The sequence below is a fragment of the Eremothecium gossypii genome, chromosome II (assembly GCF_000091025.4).
Source record: "Eremothecium gossypii ATCC 10895 chromosome II, complete sequence".
NCBI classification, from domain to species: Eukaryota; Fungi; Ascomycota; class Saccharomycetes; order Saccharomycetales; family Saccharomycetaceae; genus Eremothecium; species Eremothecium gossypii.
In genome coordinates, this window is record NC_005783.5 from 429400 (window position 1) to 449792 (window position 20393).

Sequence of the window (20393 nt, forward strand, 5' to 3'; positions counted from 1 at the left end):
TGAAGTGGTGATCACGTGCGATTTACCCGGGCTTGGATCGTTTTTGGTGACACGTGTATTTTTGAAGAAGAGCTTCCCGAATGCCCTCATATAAAGAGAGCGATCAAGCGGTGCTGTACGTTCGTCATTGTTCGGATTAGAGCGTAATAGTCGTGAGCGCATTCCAAGTAGCTACACAGTTACAACGCAGACCATGCCTACTGTATGTGCCAATCGGGGGTCGAGAGGGCGCCGATGCGGGCGGGCGCCCGCATCGGCACAGCAGCAGCTTCAGCGATACTAACGAGCAGCGTGTGCAGGAAGAAGAACTTTTGGCATCATACCCCAGCAAGTGCGCGGCGGGGTCGCTCGCCGGGACGCCCGGGAACCTGACGAGCGAGCACGAGGCGGCGCTGGAGGAGCTGCGCAAGGTGCTGAAGCAGGCCGGATTCACCAAGCGTCTGGACGACTCGACGCTTTTGCGGTTTCTGCGGGCGCGCAAGTTCGACGTGGCGGCTGCGCGGGCAATGTTTGAGAACTGCGAGAAGTGGCGTAAGGAAAACGGCGTGGACACGATCTTCGAGGACTTCCACTACGAGGAAAAGCCGTTGGTGGCCAAGTTCTACCCGCAGTACTACCACAAGACGGACAAGGACGGGAGGCCGGTGTACATCGAGGAGCTGGGCGCGGTGAACCTGACGGAGATGTACAAGATCACGACGCAGGAGCGCATGCTGAAGAACTTGATATGGGAGTACGAGTCCTTCTCGCGGTACCGCTTGCCGGCCAGCTCCAGACAGGCCGACTGCCTCGTCGAGACGTCCTGCACCATCCTAGACCTCAAGGGCATCTCCATCTCCGCAGCCGCGCAGGTGCTCAGCTACGTGCGCGAGGCCTCGAACATCGGCCAGAACTACTACCCCGAGCGCATGGGCAAGTTCTACATGATCAACGCGCCATTCGGCTTCTCCGCCGCATTCCGCCTGTTCAAGCCGTTCCTGGACCCTGTCACCGTCTCCAAGATTTTCATCCTGGGCTCGTCCTACCAGAAGGAGCTCTTGAAGCAGATCCCTGCAGAGAACCTGCCCGTCAAGTTCGGGGGCCAGTCCGACGTCAGCGAGGCCGAGGGCGGCCTCTACCTATCCGACATTGGGCCGTGGAGGAACCCCAAGTACATCGGGCCCGAGGGCGAGGCTCCGAAGGCCTTCTCCATGTCCCCCAAGCCGGAATCTGCCTGAGCGCCTCTCGCAAGTCGCGCCGCCGCAACCTGCTATATACCTATAGATATCTCCGCGTGTACTCATCGATTACGTTGGCTTCCATGCCGCATGTGACAAAACCCACTGGGCTCCATGGCAATCGGCTGCATTCCCCTGCTGCGTTCATAGTCGTCTGCTGCAGGCCACCGTTGCCGGAACAGGCCCGCGCCAGCCCACTGCCCCGCCTGTGTAGCAGGCTCGCCGTGGAAGAAAAAAAGCTCCTAGCAATGGCTGCGGCCATCGTGGCTAGAGCTGCGACCTGGCGCTGGCTCTCGCATCCGAAACTGCGACCGCCATGCCGAGTTACCTTTCCTTACAGGGCAGGTGTTCCAGCAGCGTTTGCAGCATGTTATATAGGTCCATTTCCGCAATAAAGTTAACGGATCACTTGACCACCTCGACCAAGCATCGCTAGCGGGCTGCAGGCTAGGAAATTAAAACAGGATATAGCTCTGCGGATACCAGGGTAACACGCGGTAGTGCATAGGTTCGTTGCTGGAAGCTGGTAGGATTAGGCTGAGGCGCAGTAGAAGTGATGCGGCCAGATATCTCGAAGCCCGTCGCAATTGGGAAGCCTCTGCAGATCAATACAGACTTCAGCGCGCCCAACACGCCGTCGAGCGGGAGCTCTGAGGCGAGCCAGAGCCGGCATGACGGGGCGGTGGTGAGCCGGGGCGCGATCATCGAGCGGATCCGGCAGCAGCGGGGGACGTTCTGCGGAGAGGTGCAGTGGTGCAGCAACCTCTCGCTGGACGACTGGCGGACGCACTTCCTGGAGATCACGGAGCGCGGCGTGCTGACGCACGCCCTGGACCGGGACTCGGTCGCGAACCTGCAGTCGACAGTGCAGCGGCAGGAATCGCTGATGGGGCGGGCGCCCTCGGCGTCGGCCATGGCGTCGCAGAACTCGCGCGCGCCGATCATCAAGCACCTGCAGGCGTGCTCGCTGCGGCTGCTGAACAACCACCACGGCCCGTTTCCCATCCTCGAGGTGGGCACCTACCACAACAAGATATACCTGCGCATACGAGAGCAGCGGACGTTTCTGGACATGTTTTCCTCGCTGCTATTCTGGAAGTCGCTGCAGTCGACGGGCGTGTTCAGCAAGTTTTCGGTGGTGGCGCCGATATTCAAGGCCATCCCGGAGCCCACCAACCTTCTTGTGTGCCAGTTTAAAATATACGGACCTTTGCCGCGGAACAAGCACGTTCCGCTGCTGTCGATGAAGCGGCCACCGCTGCCCGATAACGTGGCACACTCTCCCGAGGAGGGCTGGTTTGCTGCGATGGGCATGTTGGGCTCTGATGGAGTGCTGGACTTACTTTTGCAGAGCGATGGGTCGTTACTCTATTCCATAGATATCAAGAGGCTGCTGCGTTCCGAAATCCAGATCATGGATTCCTCGATCCTACAGAAGGACACATTCATGTTCATTGGGATACTGCCGGAGTTGAGGAAGCAGCTAGGCATCTCCAGCAAGGACTCGATGTTTATCTCGCGCATGCGGACCGGAACGGTGCCCCGCCTGTTTTTGCAGTTCCCTCTGAGAATTGATCTCGAAGACTGGTATGTCGCCCTCCACTCGTTCGCGATGCTGGAGGTACTCTCTCTTATTGGCACTGACAAATCAAACGAGCTGCGCGTATCTAATCGATTCAAAGTCAATATATTGGAGGCGGACCTGCGCATGCTGGAAATGGAGAGAAAACGCAAGAGATCTATGACAGAGCACAGTGACGGCGAACAGGCAAAGCCAAATACCTATTCATTTTATGCTACTGTATCTATATGGAATCAGCAGGTTGCCAGGACTTCCATCGTTTCAGGAAAATACACGCCATTCTGGCGCGAGGAATTTGACTTTAATTTTTCTGTTAAAGCGAATAATATGCGAGTGAGTATTAGGGAGAGTACCGGTGATAATACAGACTATTCTGATAATGATACATTACTTGGATACATTGAAATCTCCCAGGATATGATTAACGATACGGAATTGAACAAGGAAACCAGGCTGCCGATTTTTGCCATTGACAATAAGAGTTTCCAATTAGGCACTATTTGCATCAAGCTGGCATCGAGTCTAAACTTTGTTTTACCATCAATTAATTTTTCCAAATTCGAATCTGTATTAAAAGAATTTGATTTACAGGTCATGACTAACTATGTTTACGATACCGCAATTGCTGACGACCTAAAACTCGATGGGATATCGAACGTGTTTCTGGACGTTTTCCAAGCCATTGGTCGTGAGAATGACTGGTTTCAAGCACTGATCGAAAAAGAATTGGCAAAGTTTGATAAATCCATCCTCACAAATAATCAGAATAGTGCTCCATCGACTCATATCTACAACTCGCTATTCAGAGGAAATTCAATTTTATCTAAATCAATAGAAAAGTACTTCAACAGGATTGGTCAGGAGTATCTGGATAAGTCCATTGGGGGTATTATTAGGAGGATTGTCGCGGAGGAAGACATGTGCGAATTGGATCCGGCGAGGATTAAGGAACCGGACGAGATCAAGAAGCGCGTTATCTTGGAGACAAACCAGGCCAAGCTAATTTCATGGGCGAAAGAAATCTGGCACATAATTTACAAAACATCTAATGACTTGCCCGATGCAATTAAGGTGCAGCTAACACATATTAGGAAGAAGTTAGAGATAGTTTGTGGGGATTCCAACCTGAAGACCGTCTTAAATTGTATCTCAGGGTTTTTATTTTTGAGGTTTTTCTGTCCAGTACTGTTAAACCCAAAATTATTTCACATAGTCGAAGACCATCCGGACGAGCAAAAGAGACGGCTTTTCACGCTTCTGACCAAAGTATTAATGAATTTATCCACACTTACGATGTTTGGCCCTAAGGAGCCGTGGATGAATAACATGAACCACTTCATCCAGGAACATAAGGACGAGCTGGTAGATTATATCGACAAAGTTACTCAGCGGAAGTTGGATTTCAACAATAAAATTTTGAAGCTGAGCAACACTGTCGCAAGGCCGAAATTGGATATGAACAAGGAAATAATGAGAGAGCTAGCGACTAATCCGTACCTAATTGAACGTTATCTCCGGGAAACGGAGCTAGTGAATGCGTTTGTGACGTACAGACATAAAATATCGTCTTTGAATCGGCTGGATCTTAAACCTGTTACAATGGATCAGATCTCAAGGGAACTCCAGTCGCTTCCTATATCACCAACAGACACACCTAATCTAAGGATTGGAGAGTTAGAATTTGAGAAGATTACCGAAAATAATGTAGAGGTCTTTGGCCAGGACATGCTGAAATACTTGGATAATGATGATTCGTCGATAAAAAAACAAGGTAGAGCATTGACACCAGAAGACAATGCCGATTTGACTATGCGGTTAGAACAGGAGTCTGACTTGTTGTTCCATAAGATAAAACATTTGACTACTGTATTATCAGATTATGAATACCCGAGCGATATTATACTTGGGAAGTCCGAGTACGCGACATTTTTAGTGGAAAGCGTATACTACGATTCCCAGCGATCTTTATCACTTGATTGTGACAATATGTTTGCGAAGCGTGATGGCTTTACAAAGCTTTTCCAAAATGCACAAACTGTTAATGCATTTTTTTCACCAGTAAAAGACGCAGAGAGCTTGAATGCTTTCATAAAAAGTATAGAGTCTACGACACCTGTTGAAGATTCTCAAGAAAACAAGAATATGAAGGGTAAACTCACCAGGAATTCACCCGCAAGAAATACGAAACTTTCAAGATGGTTTAAAAAGGTCTCCTTCTAGCCTTGAAGGATGCCAAAGTCCTCCCTTGAAATATATATGTAATAATTTATATAATATTTACTACTAAGAGCTCATTAGTGAGTCGCTGACAATCAATCACATATGTATTAATATAGTAACTGTAATCTTTTGTTCGGTGAAGATCAAACAACTATGATATATTATTTTGAAGTTATCTATATTTAAAATGAGTAAAAAACTTTACCCATGGATATTCAGATTTTGAAAAGAATTCAAAGCCTTGAATTGAGCTGTGCCGGTACTATCTTGATTAGCCTCATAACCAAGTGAACTGGCCGTAAATTGTTGCAGCTCTCGGGCTAACGTGGCGTCCAATCCTACGTTTGATGATGTATAGCCTCTCTGCTCAGAATCACGTTCTTTCGCAGGTAGACCAAGTTCTGGACCAGGTGCATTCCAATATTGCTGATTACTGTTCATAAAAGAAGAAAGGTCACTGCTTGGAGCGAATATGTTTGATCCTTGGCCACCGAAAGACATTAAATTCTGAGAATCAAACTCTCTATTATTAGAAATTGGGAATTCAGGAAGGGGCAGATTGCTCTCTAAATGCCACTTGGTATTCTTCTGGCGAGAATCTGAATTGGAATTTACATTCTTTGACCTGGTTAACTGCATGGTGCACAGTTGGAGATTATCCATCGTACCTTCAACAAGACAGCCCTTCTCTCTGAAATGAATTAGCAGATGATTCCAAATACTGTTTCTGCAAAGTGAGGCTGGGTTACCTAATATAGCTAAACCATATTTTGCACGTGTGAGTGCAACGTTTAACCTTCTAGGGTCAGTTAAAAATCCAATGGATTGTTGGTCATTCGCACGAACACAAGACAGAATGATGTAATCCTTCTCACGACCCTGGAACGCGTCCACAGAGGCAACTTCCACAGTCATATACAGATCCTTGTCCATAGAACCGTTCATTTGCATGTACTGAATGATATATGCTCTCTGACCTTCGTATGGTGTCACAACACCTATCTGTTCTGGCTTTACACCATCTTTGAATAACCGAGTTATGATACGTTCACAGTTGATGGCTTCAATACGATTCAGATAGGAGGTACCATTGGCTGATATTTCCTCCCTCCCATAGTTGGCCCAGAACATCATTGGTATATCACAGATAGGCCATGGGAAAGAGCTATCGACAACAGTACGCTGCTCTACAGTAACTCCATTCTGCAAAGTGCCTTCATAAAACATGTTACTCGGAAATTCACTCAAATATGGATTCATACGATATTGAACCTCCAGCCTAATTGGGACATGACCCAGAGAAATCAAACGTTCGAATAGCGACTGCTTGAGGCCTGCATCACCTGCGTTACGGTCTAAAATCACTGGTCCCAGTTGCTGGTGGTCGCCTACCAGCACAACTTGCTTTGCACCCTTAATTATGGGGATCAAGCATTCGGGTTCAGAGGCCTGAGTACTCTCATCAATGAGCACCGTTCTAAATTTAGAATCCAGCCGCTTGTCACCGGCACCAACACATGTGCAGCACACTACATCGGCCTTCTTTAAGATTGTAGACTCTGTCTTTCTTACTAGTTTCACAAAGGACCTCGTATCCTTTACAGAAAGCTCGCCAACTTCATCCTTAAGCTTTAACAACTTCTTGAGCTCGCCTCTTGACGAACGAGCAACCAAATTATGCAAAGCTAAATCTGAAACAGACGATTCAACGTCCTCTCTGCTTTTCGCAGTCAGGCGAACGACCTTCAGACCCATATCGCGAAGCTTCGCGGCCAGATGGTCGACAGCGACGTTAGACGGGGCACAGACCAAAACACGCTCTTTGTGCATTTTCGACAAATGGTATACAATCGTCGCAGATGTCACGGTTTTACCAGTGCCCGGTGGGCCTTGAATCAGAGATAGAGGTCTCTGTAGCACATGCGCTACAGCGTTAACCTGAGAGGTATTGAGCTTCGTGAAATTTGGAATAGAAAAGTCTTTTGGAAGGTCGACTTCGAACTCGATATCTGGTACATCGTGTCCTAGTATCTTGTAATATAGGTAACCTGAGATGGACTTCTTGTCCACAGCAAACTTTTTCAGCGCTTCTTGCATACGCTGGTAGGACGTACCCTTCCAAACGAATTCGGCAGTGAACCCAGTCGTCAGGTTTGTTGGAGGCGGCGCCTTGCTTGGCTTCAGTTCCAGAGTGAACTCATCCTGGAAACTGTTGGGCAAGCGCAGAATATACCCGCGCCCCTCCCATTCCGCCTGTTGGAGACCAGAATATCTCAAAATCATCTCATCGCCTACAGCGACCTTGAGCTCGTTAGACTCAAACGTCGAAAGGGCAAACGAGGCAAGATGACGATTATTCAACCCCAGTGTCCAGGTCACGGAAATATGCTCTAGTGCCTGCGACTCCTTCAGCTGCTTGTCGTAGTCTGCTTCCAACTTCACCAAAGGACCGAACGATCTCTGGTACTGGTATGCATCGGTGTACCGCATCAGAACAGGTGGCAGTTCCTCCTGCTCCTCGGGCAGGTCGATGTCGTTGATTGTCGCGTCCTTGTTCGAGCGCCACTTCATCTCCAGCTTAGAGATCTGGCTCGGGGTGATCAGGCACGCCTTCAACTGGTCCTCCTCGCTCGGCTCCTCGGCCACCCAGCTGAGCAGCTGCCTGTTTTCTATCAGCGACTGCCACTGGTCGGTGTCCCAGTTCACGTTTCTCGTCTGCGCACAGGGCAAGCGGCAGAGGATCACCACAACGGCTTCGCTCTTGGCCGACACAAACCCCAGCAGGAACACGTTTCTGCAGCCACAGTTGTAGCACTCAAGCACAGTGTCACCCAGGTCAGACTCCGGGTGCAGCGATACCACGTTGTGGTGTGAGAACACCAAGTGGTTGATGATGTGTGAGCTGGACGTCCCGTTCTTCGAGTTGCAGAACCACTTGTTGCACGCGTTGCACTTCACCACGCAGCTGGGCGAGTCTATCGAGCAGTACGAGCACGCGTGCTCCGCGACGGACACCAGGTTCCCGAGGTCCTCCTCCGGCTTCTCGTCATCTGCTACCAGCTTTATCAGTTCGCCGTCCGAGTTGTAGTAGAAGTCTAGCTCCCTGTCCGAGCCGCCGTCCTGCGCAAGCAAGCCCTGGCTCCCACTGTTCGAAATGGCAGGCGTGGTCTCCTTGGCTCCATTTTCCAAGCTCGCAGCCATCTGTTAGCTTTCTTGCGTGCGCACTTTCAATAAAACGCCTATACCGCAGTATAGACTCTAAAAAAAAATTCCCACTTTTCGCAGAACAGCTAAAACCCCAATACTGCGTCGAAGAAAGTTTCCACGGCTCCTCAATATCTTCTAGCGCCTCAGGACCCTCTTTCAATGTGCGGCCTTCGCAGACGAGTGGTGATTTGGACGCTCGAAATGGCCGACGACCTACAGCTGGAAAATCGCATCAAATCACTTGTTACGTTCCAACTCGAGACCCAGCTGACCAGCTGACGCCGGGCAGCCGGCTGACGCCGCATCGTGCGGCGGCCGTGCGGCGGCCATGCAGACGCGGCGCTGCCGCTAGGCCTGGCGGGCGTGCGGCAGAGCCGCGGACGTTATGAGAAGACATTGGTACTTACGTACGGTTTCATTATATTCGTAGTGCTACTGGAACGACTCGGAGAGCGCCAGCTCGATGTGTGACTTCCTGCGCTTGCGCTGGTCCAGGAACACCGGCGGCGGCGAGAGCTTGTCGTTAAAGTTGGAGGCCGAGCTGAGGCTGGCGAGGCTCATGGAGATGCTCGCGGAGGAGCTCGGGAAGTTCGGCGAGGCGACGCTGCTCACGCCGTTCGTCGCGGACGTGTCCGCCAGCTTGACGTCCGTGTCAAAGAAGGACTCCGTGGCGGAGTCCAACTCCGCGCTGATGTACCGCTCGAGGCTGTAGATGTGCGTGGGGATCGCGGAAAACGACGAGCGCGACTTGGTGTGGCACACCGCGTCGTCCGCGCTGTCGCCGTGGCCCGGCGCCGCACTATCGAGGAAGCTCTGTCGCGTGGTCTGCCGCGAGAGCTGGAGTATGATGCTGTTCGTGCGCGGGCGCTGGCCCTGCTCGTCGTGCGCGCTGCGCGCCGCGCGCAGTTTGTGGCAGCGCGCGCACGTCGTCTGTCGCAGCGCGCTGCTGGCGCCGCTGTGCGCGCGCACAGCGCGCGCGCGCCTGCCGCCTGCACACGCCTCGTCGCCCAGCGCATCGTCCTCCGCGTCGCTGCGCTCCTCCTCCGAGGTGTCCGAGTCCCACACGTCTGCGCACGACTCCTCCACCGACCGCTCGAAAATCCTCATGCCGTTTCTGCACTGGCACGTCTCTGCTGCGGCGCTCTGCTGCGGCGAGTGCAGGCGGAAACTGCATCCCGCCTCCTGCGCCTTCTGGATATTGGGGACCATAGTGCCTGCGCTATCAGACGGACATAAGCTGCCTGAGGCAGACGATACCGGCATTATTACAACACCGCAGGAGCTAGACCCACTTTTATATGTTCCCTATTAATGGTGATGGTGGTTAAGTAACACAACTTTTTCCTTTGCTAGTTTGTGTCTCTTAAGGATGCCGAGGCAAAGTACTCGAGGGGCTCGGGGCGAAGAAACGTACGGGAACAGCGAGAGTGCCCTAGGAATGTAGCCGCATCTCGCCACCTCTCGGACACGGGAGCCAGCAGCCGGGCAGTGGGTTGTAGTCTGGCAATCCAGGTCCGAGCTTCTCTTAGCTCCGCGCAGGGCATCTTGGGCGTAGCATATCGCGGCGTCGGGAACTCGCAGCATCTTGAAGCTGATGCTTACGTAGCCAGGGAGGATCGCAGCTCACGCAGACGGGTCAGCGGGGGCGGAATCGGTCGGGACGCGGTGCTGAGCTGCCAGCCTAGCCCTCTGTTTCTTTTTGTTGCGGACGACCACGCCAAGGGGATTTTTACCTGCAGGCTTCCTGGCGGGGGCCGGGGCAGCGGGGGTCGGATCCGGGGCGGTGGTCGGGCGGACGTGAGCTGGCGCGGCGCGGAAGGCCTCTTCTGCGCGCGCGGCGTCGGCTTCTGCGCGCGTGCGGCGGTCGGCGATGGAAGCGGCCAGCGAGGCGGCGCGGCGGCCGCGCTCCAGGCTCTCACGGTGCAGACGGTCGATCTCCTCTGCGTCGTGCTGCTCCTGCTGCAGGCGCGCGAGGCGCTTCTCGAGTTCCTGCATGCGGTCCTCGCCGGCGGAGTCGGCGGGGCGGGCGGCTTCGGCCTCCTCGCGCAGCAGGCGCTGCAGCGTCTCGTCGGTGGTCTCGTCGGGCTTGATGTGCGGGCTGCGTGCGTCGTCGCGCACGTAGTTGCGCTCGCCGCCGGCCTCCATGGTGTAGTCGCCGCGGTTCGGGTCGGTGCGGAACGATATCGTGCTGTTGCAGCGCGGGCAGCGGATGCTCAAGCGGTAGATCTTGATGGTGTCCAGGTACCGCTCCGGCAGCAGCTCCTTCTTGCCGTTGAACTTGCGGAACTTGGGGATGTACTCCGAGCACTTGAGGCAGCGCATGCTGAAAGGCGTCATCAGGCGGATGCCGACGGTGTCGCGGTGCATGGTCTTGAGCTTCTTGGAGAGCTGCCGGACCTGGCGCTCGGCCTGCTCGGGGTCGTAGTCCGGCGGGTAGTACTTGTTGATGGCCTTTCTCTCAGACATCGGACCGGGCGCTCGCAGCGTGGAGGCGGAAGTGGTGAAGAGCTGCCAAGATGCGCCATTTGGAGGGCATCGCGCACCCGCCGTCACGTGATGGTAGTGGACCAGCTGATATTACAGATATTTGCGCTATGTGTATTATTAACTGTAGGTATCTAAATCTTCAAACCTGCCTGCATCCCCGCTGCCGGAGGAGTGCTGCACGCTTAGATCAACATAGCAGCAGCGGCAAGGACACCCGCGCCTAGCCCGACGACAGCCTTGGCGGCGCCGTTGCCCGTCTGGGTCTCGATAGGAATGGTCGAGGAGGCGGAGGTGGATGGGGCCGACGAGTGTGGGGCCGACGAGTGTGGGGCCGACGAGACTGGGGCCGACGAGACTGGGGCCGACGAGTGTGGAGCCGAGGAGCCTGGCGCGGTCGAGACTGGCACTGGGGCAGGGCCGGTGGTCGTGAGCACGGTGCACTTGCCGCCGTTGTTCTCGCACGAGGTGATGGTCTGGATCACGGTGTGGTAGCCGGTGGCGGTAACGGTCACGTTGGCAAAGCCCCCGGCTGGCGCGGTGCCGTTGGTGGCGGGCGCGGTGCCGTTGGCGACCGGCGCGGTCGCGTTGGCGGCTGGCCCAGCGCCGGCCGCGGGCGCGGCCGAGCGCGCGGCGCCCTCCGCAGGCTCAAAGTCGTCCACCGAGGACGCGCCCGTCACGGACTGCGCGCGGAGCGCCACGCTGATGCTCGTTGCGCCCGGCTGCTCGAGCGTCAACTCGTAGGGGCTGCTCGAGCCCACGGGGTAGAAGCCCGAGTTGCCCTTGTACGTCACGTAGCCGCGGCTGATGCTGAAGCCCGTCGACGCCTTGTCCGCGCTGCCCGCCGTGAACGCGCCCTTGGCGTCCACCACCGCGTAGTGCCCGTTCGACAACTTCAACTTCCCGTCGTCCGTCACCACCGCCGACAGTGCGTCGGCCGTCGACCCGCCGAGCTTCAACGCCCCGTTGTCCTCGAACACCGACGACATGTGGTACATCGACGCAGATCTGATGCTCAAAAAGTAGAACGCCTCGGAGTCCGCCAAGACCATCTTTGCCAAGGCCGTCAAGCCCAAAATTGCTCCGCTGAATACCTTCATCTTCTATGTCTAAGTCTCTGACTTGGCTTCTGAGTCTGAACTCCCTGTTCTCTCCTAGCTGCTGTTGCGCTTATATACCGCGACCGGCGAAACCGTTTATGTGTCGCTAGCAAAAAATAGTAGTATATCGAACGCCTCGTCCAACTGCGCGCGTGGCGCCGCCTACGCCGCCCTCTCCGCCCGCCTTCTCGCCACCGTGCTTGCCACACCGGGGTGCTATATATAGCGGATGACGCAATGGCGGGGGCTGTCCCCTCGAGCTTGCCTGCTGCCCGGCCAGCTGCGCCAAGAATAGCACGTGGGGCTCTGTAGGCACGTGACCGTTGGATGCACCAGCTGCATTGTCTCGGTGGCTCGGCGCATCAGGGGTCACCGGGCGGGTCGTTTTCCATACGGGACAGCTAGAAAGCCGCGCAGAGCGGCGACACGGAGAAAGTGCCACGGGTATGTGTTTTGGTCATAAGAGTATATAGTGCTTACATAACGCGGCCACCGGGGCCCGCGGTAGTCTGCCTGGGGACTAAGAGCTGGGGGGGAAGTCAGCGGCAACCCCGCCGGGGGTGTCCTTCGACTGGGCGCTGATGCCGATCGCGATCTCGGGGGAGGCGCTGGTGGGCTTGACGGACAGATCGTAGGTGTCGCCGTTGGCGACAGGGACGAAGGCGGAGTTGCCGGAGTAGGTGAGGTAGCCGTTGGCGATGGCAAAGCCTGCGGAGGCCTGGTCCTCGGAGCCCTCGACGACGGGGCCGTCGGGGGTGACAACGGCGAAGGTGCCGTCAGAGAGCTTGAGCTTGCCGCTGTCGGTGATGACGGCGGAGAGGGCGTCGCCTTTGGGGCCGCCCTGGTAGCTGACCTTCAGGGCGTGGTCGTGGGCGTAGATGGCGGAGAAGTGGAACTTGGTGGCGGTGCGCAGGCCGAGGAAGAAGAACTCCTCGGAGTCGGCGAGGACGCCGGCGGCGAGCGCGGTGGCGGCCAAAAGGAAGCTGGAGACGAATTTCATGGCGGTGGTGTGGCGGCGGGAGAGGCGGGAGAGCAGGCGCGGCGGCGCGCTTATATACGGCGGCGCGCGCGTATAATTAGCAGCGGCCCGGAATAGCAGCGCGGTACCCCGCGACGGCGGGCGGGCGTGAATGTGGGCGGTTGCGCCCCCATGATGCGCGGCGGGTTCCGATCCTCGCCTGCGCGCAGCATGACGCCACGCGGGAACGCTGCGCGTCGCCGGCGTTGCCTGCGGGTGCCCCAAAAAGAAGGGCGGAGCTGTGCATTGTCCTGTCGGCACTGTGTGCTTGCCTGCAGGCGAAAGTGTGTCGGGGATCCTCTGCGAGTATGCGCTATTATAGCAGCACGGCGCGCGGCGAGGACACCGCGACCGCCTAGGACGCACCGAGGCCGCCACAATGAGGGACGTTGGGGCGCGAGGGCCGGAAAAGGCTCAAGAACGCCGTTCCGGAGAATACTAGGAACAGATTCCGGAACGTTTTATGTTACCACCGGCGTTGAATGCAGCGCGAGCTGAGCGGCAGGCACCCGGCCGGCCAAGATTGGTTCTGTCGGAGCGACCCTGTAGGTGCCCGAAGACATAGGTACTGGGACCCTGCCCGTGGCCTGCGGCCGCGGCGCGGAGCGGCAATGTCCCCGGGTCTGCGTGCATCGACTAAGGCACGGGTGAAAATATCGAAAACAGGTATTATTAAAATAGACTATACGAACACAACTATATTTCCCAGCACAGCGAGCCTGAGGAGACTCCGGCCAGGGCACACCACGCAGCATGCGCTGGGTGCCCTTGATGGGGTATATCCTACACTATTCAGTAAAAATTGCGGAACCTAGCTTCACAGCAGTATTGCCGCGACGCCCAACACTACGGCGCCGAACGGAATGCTCATGAAACCCGCGCCCGCGCCGTTAGTTGTTGCGATGGCGTGCGCCGACGATTGCGACCCGGTCACAGCATGGCTGGTAAAATGGGAAGTGGTTACCGACACGGGGTGAGCGGTTGTTTCTGCGCGCTTCTGCATCTGAACGTCCTGCTGGTAATCCACTATGTCATCGCCGAGATCGCGCCTGCCACCGCGGTGGCCCCCCGACCTTCCACCGCCTCTGTGGCCTCCACTCTTGGGCCTGCTGCCTGTGTGGCCTCCACTTCTTGAGCCTCCTCTGTGCGCTCCGCTCCCTGAACCCTTGCTGGAGCCGCTACCCCTGTGGTGGGCTGCTCCAGCGCCTCTGGTTCCGCTGCCGCTGGCTTTCTTCCCGCCGCTGGCACCGCCATGCCCGCTGGCACCGCCATGCCCGCTGACACCGCCATGCCCGCTGACACCGCCATGCCCGCTGGCTTTCTTGCCATGCCCGCTGGCGCCGCCATGCCCGCTGGCGCCGCCGCCACTAGTTCCGTGGCCACCGGCACCTGGAGCAGCAGTAGCTGCAGGGCCGGCACCGTGACCGGCAATCTTGGTAGCTTGTCCTTCGTGGACTATCCCTCCACCTTTGGTATGGTGGGGCCCTTTATCAACTCGGATGCCGCCTTTATAAGTTTTTGTTTCATGGCAATCTTTCGACCCTCCTGGCCGATGACCACCGGGATGCCCGCCATGTGGCTTTGCAGTAGGCTTTGGTTGGACTGGTGGAGCGGGTTTACCTGGTTGTGCCGCTGGAGGCTTTGCAGTAGGCTTTGGTTGACCTGGGTGATGCGTGCATGGTTCACCTGGACGGTGCGAGTGTGTGCATGGCTTCCTTGTGTGGTGAGGCTTGTTTGGTTGAGGTGGAGCACGACCAGTGGGCTTGCCTGGGTGATGCGTGCATGGTTCACCTGGACGGTGCGAGTGTGTGCACGGCTTCCCTGGGTGGTGGGGATGGTCTGGTTTTGGGTGTGGAACATGGCCAGTTGGCTGGCCTGGGTGGTGGTGCGTGCAAGTTTCACCTGGACGGTGAGAGTGTGTGCACGGCTTCCCTGGGTGGTGGGGATGGTCTGGTTTTGGGTGTGGAACATGGCCAGTTGGCTGGCCTGGGTGGTGGTGCGTGCAAGTTTCACCTGGACGGTGAGAGTGTGTGCACGGCTTCCCTGGGTGGTGGGGATGGTCTGGTTTTGGATGTTCAACATGGCCAGTTGGCTGGCCTGGGTGGTGGTGCGTGCAAGTTTCACCTGGACGGTGAGAGTGTGTGCACGGCTTCCCTGGGTGGTGGGGATGGTCTGGTTTTGGGTGTGGAACATGGCCAGTCGTATGCCCTGGTGCGGTTGGTTTTGGAGGTGGAACATGTCCAGTTGTATGTCCTGGTGCGGTTGGTTGTGGGGGTGGGCCATGAGAGGTTGGTTTGCCTGGGTGGTGCGTGCATGTTTCACCCGGACGGTGCGAGTGCGTGCAAGGCTTGCCTGGGTTGGTTGGCTTTGGAGGTGGCACCGCAGTAGTAGATGGGCCTGGCTTGCCGGAGGTAGTTGGCTTTGGAGGTGGCACCGCAGTGGACTCACCTGGCTTTCCGGAGGTAGTTGGCTTTGGAGGTGGCACCGCAGTAGTAGATGGGCCTGGCTTTCCGGAGGTAGTTGGCTTTGGAGGTGGCACCGCAGTAGTAGATGGACCTGGCTTACCGGAGGTCGTTGGCTTTGGAGGTGGCACTGCAGTAGTAGATGGGCCTGGCTTACCGGAGGTCGTTGGCTTTGGAGGTGGTACGACGGCAGTCGACTCACCTGGCTTACCGGAGGTCGTTGGCTTTGGAGGTGGCACCACCGCAGTAGTAGATGGGCCTGGCTTGCCGGAGGTAGTTGGCTTTGGAGGTGGAATCACAGTGGACTCACCTGGCTTTCCGGAGGTCGTTGGCTTTGGAGGTGGCACCGCAGTAGTAGATGGGCCTGGCTTTCCGGAAGTGGTTGGCTGTGGAGGTGGCACCGCAGTAGTAGAGGGGCCTGGCTTTCCGGAGGTCGTTGGCTTTGGAGGTGGCACCGCAGTAGTAGATGGACCTGGCTTTCCGGAGGTCGTTGGCTTTGGAGGTGGCACCGCAGTAGTAGATGGACCTGGCTTTCCGGAGGTCGTTGGCTTTGGAGGTGGCACCGCAGTAGTAGATGGACCTGGCTTTCCGGAGGTCGTTGGCTTTGGAGGTGGCACCACCGCAGTAGTAGATGGGCCTGGCTTGCCGGATGTCGTTGGCTTTGGAGGTGGAATAACAGTGGACTCGCCTGGCTTACCGGAGGTAGTTGGCTTTGGAGGTGGCACCACCGCAGTAGTAGATGGGCCTGGCTTTCCGGAAGTGGTTGGCTTTGGAGGTGGCACCGCAGTAGTAGATGGACCTGGCTTGCCGGAGGTAGTTGGCTTTGGAGGTGGAATCACAGTGGACTCGCCTGGCTTACCGGATGTAGTTGGCTTTGGGGGTGGTACGACGGCAGTGGACTCGCCCGGCTTACCGGAGGTAGTTGGCTTTGGAGGTGGAATCACAGTGGACTCGCCTGGCTTACCAGATGTAGTTGGCTTTGGGGGTGGTACGACGGCAGTCGATTCGCCTGGCTTTCCGGAAGTGGTTGGCTTTGGAGGTGGCACCGCAGTAGTAGATGGACCTGGCTTGCCGGAGGTAGTTGGCTTTGGAGGTGGCACCGCAGTCGACTCGCCTGGCTTGCCAGATGTAGTTGGCTGTGGAGGTGGCACCGCAGTCGACTCACCTGGCTTACCGGAGGTAGTTGGCTGCGGAGGTGGCACCACAGTAGAGCATGATGGTGTATGAGACCAATGGCAAAGTTTTTCTAACTTACTGCATAATGAACCAATGTCTATGCCCTTTGGTTTGTCTATAATACTGACAACAGGAGTAAAGTCCTTAACTGGAGACCCGTCTTTTACAGCCCGGATTCCAACTGAGGTTGCATCTGCGTTCCAACCAACGCTAAGAGTGTATTCCCCGTTAACCTTAGTAGCAGAGAAGCTGTCGATGGACCTAAAGGTAAGACGGCCATCTCTAACTGCGAAACCGAGCGTACCTTCTTTTTCGTCACCGAACGTAATGGCGCCCGAGTCCTCAATAACGGCAAACTTATTACCGTCAAAGCTCAGTCTTCCTGCATCAGTAACCAGCACAGAAATCTTACCTCCTGGGCTAAATACTAACTTCCCCGACTTCAACTGCAAGCTAACAGATTTTAGGTCCGCAGCCCCGCTGAGTGATTCCAAGCTGAATTTCTCGGAGTCAGCAACGACCACCTTCGCAGCCGCCAACAGCGCAACTGCTAGAGCCGTAGATGGTAACTTCATTGATTCGGACCGTCCTAATCTGGTTGAACTTCAGGGGAATAATGATTCTGTCTGGGGGATCTGTGGGAAACATGCAACGGAGTTCTTTCATCCACTCTTTATATACATTCGATCCTAGTTCCTTAGTTCTCTCATTGGCCTCAATTCGTCGCCGCATTAGGATCTATAGTTGCCCTTGCGGCATCATAATGTCAACAACTGTCGAAACGACCATCACAAGGTGGCTTCTGATCCATTGCGCTCCTCTTGCTATTCAAGATATTCTACCACAATCCACACAGAGTTGGCAGCAAAAGATAGATTGGGCGGTATTGTCGGGCTCCACCGTCGAGCCAACCACTCCTGTATGCAGTATTGCTGTGGAGTACTGTGCATTAGTTACCTTTTCGTGACTCTCCCATGGTTGCATGAAGTTGGTTAAACTGCGATCGGATCACCAATTTGAGGCAGCACACAGTTTACCCAGTGCATAGCATGTAAAGGGTTCGACGGTATCGAACACGCAGAGGCATTCACATTTTACCCTTCGGAGTCCAGAACTTGCTTCCCTAGAAATCTGGTGATTACAATCACAATTCATTTTCAAAAAAATATATTAAACATTGAAACATATGCGAATAATGTAAGCAAAGCTCGAGGATTGTTAAAAAATTACAAAATGGGACATACCGTTCCTGTATTTTTTATATCACAGATAAGCTCCCCCGCATACGTCTGACCAAACAAACACCATGTATTATTATTAGTATTATATAATTGCTTTACGTCCAGCCTTAATTTCGCGGACTTCCCTCCGCATCTCCACCAGCAAGTTACGTTTAACAAAAGAATGCTCTCTATGAGGCAAAGAACCAACCCATTGAAGTTCATAAGGTTAAAATGGAGTAAATGCCATTCGAAAATGGAAACCGGTTTTGGTCTTCACAAGGCTTCGAAAGTTCCCAGATGACAAATGTGGTAAGCGCGTCACCGCGTAATGGCAGCCACTGCTAGCAACAATGCTACATTGCTGATTACCTCATAACTTCAACACATGGGGTTTTGTGTTTACAACAACATAGCAGCAGCAGCCAAAAGCCCCGCACCGACTGGGAAGTTCATAAATCCGGCGCCGTTAGTGGTTGCCTGTTGGATAGATCTCGTAGCTTGGCCACCCTGCGAGCTTTGCTGCGGCCAAACGGTAGATGTAGCCACACCCTCCTGGCTGCCTTCGTTGCTACCCTGCCCTGGCCAGACAGTAGCTGTCGCCACACCACCTTGGTTGCCTTCGTTGCCGCCCTGCTGGTTCTCACCTGCCCAGACAGTGGCAGTCGCTACCCCTCCACCAGGTGGAACGGTCACGGTTGCCACGCCACCCTGGTCGGCTTGGCCTGCAACGATAGTGGTGGTAACAGTTGAGCAAGCTTGCTGTCCATTCTCTTCGCCCTCTTTGTTTCCGAAAGGAGAATGGCCATCAGCATTGCTTAATTCCGCCTGGTGAATACCGGCACCTCCGCCTAGCCCGGCGTTGATGCCGAGACCGACACCTCCTAATCCGATATTTCCAGAAATCCCACCTGGGCCCACGCTACCGCCTATGGTTGGTCCCAAGCTCCCAGCAAGTCCACCGAGCGTAGCGGCAGCCTCGCCGAGAGTTTGGCCCAAGCCAGCGATATGGCCTGCGATTTCGCCGCTGGCGCCAGCCTGGCTCGAGGCATGCGCGGCACCGTGTATCTGACCTGCAGCATTCGCTGCTGCCTGAGCGGCTCCGGCAATCTTGCCTGCTACGTCACCAGCAACCTGAGCAGCACCAGAAAGGTGGCCTGCTGCCTCACCGCCGAGACTGGCAGAGCCGGACACGCCCGCATTTCCTGCAGCACCCAAAGATCCGGACACAGATCCTGCTAGCTCACCGGCAGCTGATGCCGCGCCGGATAGCTCGCCTGCGATCGAACCTACGAGGTCTGCAGCACCGGATAGTTTACCTGCAACGTCACCTGCAGCATGGGCATCGATACCCGCGCTAGCGCCGCCGTCCGCACTTATGCGTCCGGCAGCTTGTCCCAAAGCCTCACCGGCAGCAGAAAGGCGGCCTGCAATCTGGCCTGCGGTTTCCGCTGCACCCGAGATATCGCCAGCGATATTCCCCACGGCGCCAATATCCACGCGTCCGCCACCTTGAACAGAGCCAGCGGCGTGGCCTAGAGCCTGACCCGCGCCATGCAATTTACCGGCAACGGAGTCTGCTGGCGCATTTGGTGCGCCGTGTGCGGGTGCAGGTGCGTTTGGTTGACTGCCCTCTGGGCCATGTGCAGGCGCGTTCGCTGGCTGTCCGCCGTTACCTGGAGCGCTTGGCTGGCTCCCGTCTTGACCGATTGCAGGTCCCGGGCCGGTTGGGAGCCCAGGGCCGTGCCCAGGGCCGTTCGCTGGCTGTCCGCCCGCTGGCGAGCCGTTACCAGGGCCGCTTGGTTGGGTGCCCTGTGGTCCAGAAGCAGGCCCGTTCGCTGGTGAGTCGTTACCAGGACCTCTTGGCTGTTCGCCGTTACCAGGACCGCTTGGCTGTTGGCCGCCTGGCTGTTGGCCGCCTGGCTGTTGGCCGCCTGGCTGTTGGCCGCCTGGCTGTTGGCCGCCTGGCTGTTGGCCGCCTGGCTGTTGGCCGCCTGGCTGTTGGCCGCCTGGCTGTTGGCCGCCTGGCTGTTGGCCGTTACCAGGGCCGCTTGGATGTTCGCCGTTACCAGGGCCGCTTGGCTGGGTGCCCTCTGGGCCAGATGCAGGAGTGCTGGCTGGGTGGTCACCGCTGCCAGAACCGCTTGGCTGGCTACCGTCAGGGCCGGATGGCGTGCTATCGCCGCTACCCGGAGTGCCACTCCCAGGGAGAGACGCGTCAGGGCATGAGCAGGAACCGTCAACGGAGCCCGCTGGTTTGAAGTCACCTAAGACAGAGCCGCCAGCTGTCGCTTGGATGCGGATTGAGGCTTCGCCGCTACCGCCGCCCACAGCGAGAGCACTGTCACCATCTACATGAGTGGTACAGAAGGTGTTAATGCCTCTGAACGACAAGCGGCCGTTGGTGATGGAGAAGCCACTGGTACCCTCTGCCTCTGCGCCACCCTTGATTAAGCCGGAATCATCCACAACTGCGAACAATCCACCGCCGAAGGACAACTTCCCCTCTTCCGTCACGGCTGCTCTCGCAGACCCCTCGGCGCCAATCACGAGCTTCCCAGACTTCATGAACACGCCAGCAGCCTGGTTGATTCCAACTCCGCCGGATATGCTCAAGCTGAACATAGCTGAGTCGGCAACGACCATCTTGGCCAACGCCATCAAGGCGACTGTAAAAGCGGGTGATAACTTCATCTATCTGGAACTG

General features: G+C 56.0%; 9 protein-coding genes across 9 annotated transcripts; 2 read left to right on the forward strand and 7 right to left on the reverse strand.

Annotated features, from left to right (window-relative positions):
• Window positions 1-193: 193 nt before the first annotated feature.
• Window positions 194-1217, forward strand: AGOS_ABR020W (SEC14 family lipid-binding protein; the record flags this gene model as incomplete). Its single annotated transcript, NM_208319.2, has 2 exons — window positions 194-202; window positions 300-1217. The coding sequence occupies 2 exons, from the start codon at window positions 194-196 to the stop codon at window positions 1215-1217; spliced, it is 927 nt and encodes a 308-aa protein (NP_982966.2).
• Window positions 1218-1773: 556 nt separating this feature from the next.
• On the forward strand, window positions 1774-5019 carry BUD2 (GTPase-activating protein BUD2; the record flags this gene model as incomplete). The annotated part of the gene is made up of 1 exon (NM_208320.2): window positions 1774-5019. One exon carries the CDS (start codon window positions 1774-1776, stop codon window positions 5017-5019), a length of 3246 nt encoding a protein of 1081 aa, NP_982967.2.
• Window positions 5020-5220: 201 nt separating this feature from the next.
• On the reverse strand, window positions 5221-8220 carry NAM7 (ATP-dependent RNA helicase NAM7; the record flags this gene model as incomplete). The annotated part of the gene is made up of 1 exon (NM_208321.4): window positions 5221-8220. One exon carries the CDS (start codon window positions 8218-8220, stop codon window positions 5221-5223), a length of 3000 nt encoding a protein of 999 aa, NP_982968.4.
• A 438-nt stretch (window positions 8221-8658) lies between these two features.
• AGOS_ABR023C (ABR023Cp) lies at window positions 8659-9489 on the reverse strand (the record flags this gene model as incomplete). Its single annotated transcript, NM_208322.1, has 1 exon — window positions 8659-9489. One exon carries the CDS (start codon window positions 9487-9489, stop codon window positions 8659-8661), a length of 831 nt encoding a protein of 276 aa, NP_982969.1.
• A 360-nt stretch (window positions 9490-9849) lies between these two features.
• YJU2 (mRNA splicing protein YJU2) lies at window positions 9850-10692 on the reverse strand (the record flags this gene model as incomplete). Its single annotated transcript, NM_208323.1, has 1 exon — window positions 9850-10692. One exon carries the CDS (start codon window positions 10690-10692, stop codon window positions 9850-9852), a length of 843 nt encoding a protein of 280 aa, NP_982970.1.
• A 203-nt stretch (window positions 10693-10895) lies between these two features.
• Window positions 10896-11810, reverse strand: AGOS_ABR025C (ABR025Cp; the record flags this gene model as incomplete). Its single annotated transcript, NM_208324.2, has 1 exon — window positions 10896-11810. The coding sequence occupies one exon, from the start codon at window positions 11808-11810 to the stop codon at window positions 10896-10898; it is 915 nt and encodes a 304-aa protein (NP_982971.2).
• A 520-nt stretch (window positions 11811-12330) lies between these two features.
• AGOS_ABR026C (ABR026Cp) lies at window positions 12331-12810 on the reverse strand (the record flags this gene model as incomplete). The annotated part of the gene is made up of 1 exon (NM_208325.1): window positions 12331-12810. The coding sequence occupies one exon, from the start codon at window positions 12808-12810 to the stop codon at window positions 12331-12333; it is 480 nt and encodes a 159-aa protein (NP_982972.1).
• An 835-nt stretch (window positions 12811-13645) lies between these two features.
• AGOS_ABR027C (ABR027Cp) lies at window positions 13646-17041 on the reverse strand (the record flags this gene model as incomplete). Its single annotated transcript, NM_208326.2, has 1 exon — window positions 13646-17041. One exon carries the CDS (start codon window positions 17039-17041, stop codon window positions 13646-13648), a length of 3396 nt encoding a protein of 1131 aa, NP_982973.2.
• A 1047-nt stretch (window positions 17042-18088) lies between these two features.
• On the reverse strand, window positions 18089-20380 carry AGOS_ABR028C (ABR028Cp; the record flags this gene model as incomplete). Its single annotated transcript, NM_208327.2, has 1 exon — window positions 18089-20380. One exon carries the CDS (start codon window positions 20378-20380, stop codon window positions 18089-18091), a length of 2292 nt encoding a protein of 763 aa, NP_982974.2.
• Between the last annotated feature and the right edge of the window lie 13 nt (window positions 20381-20393).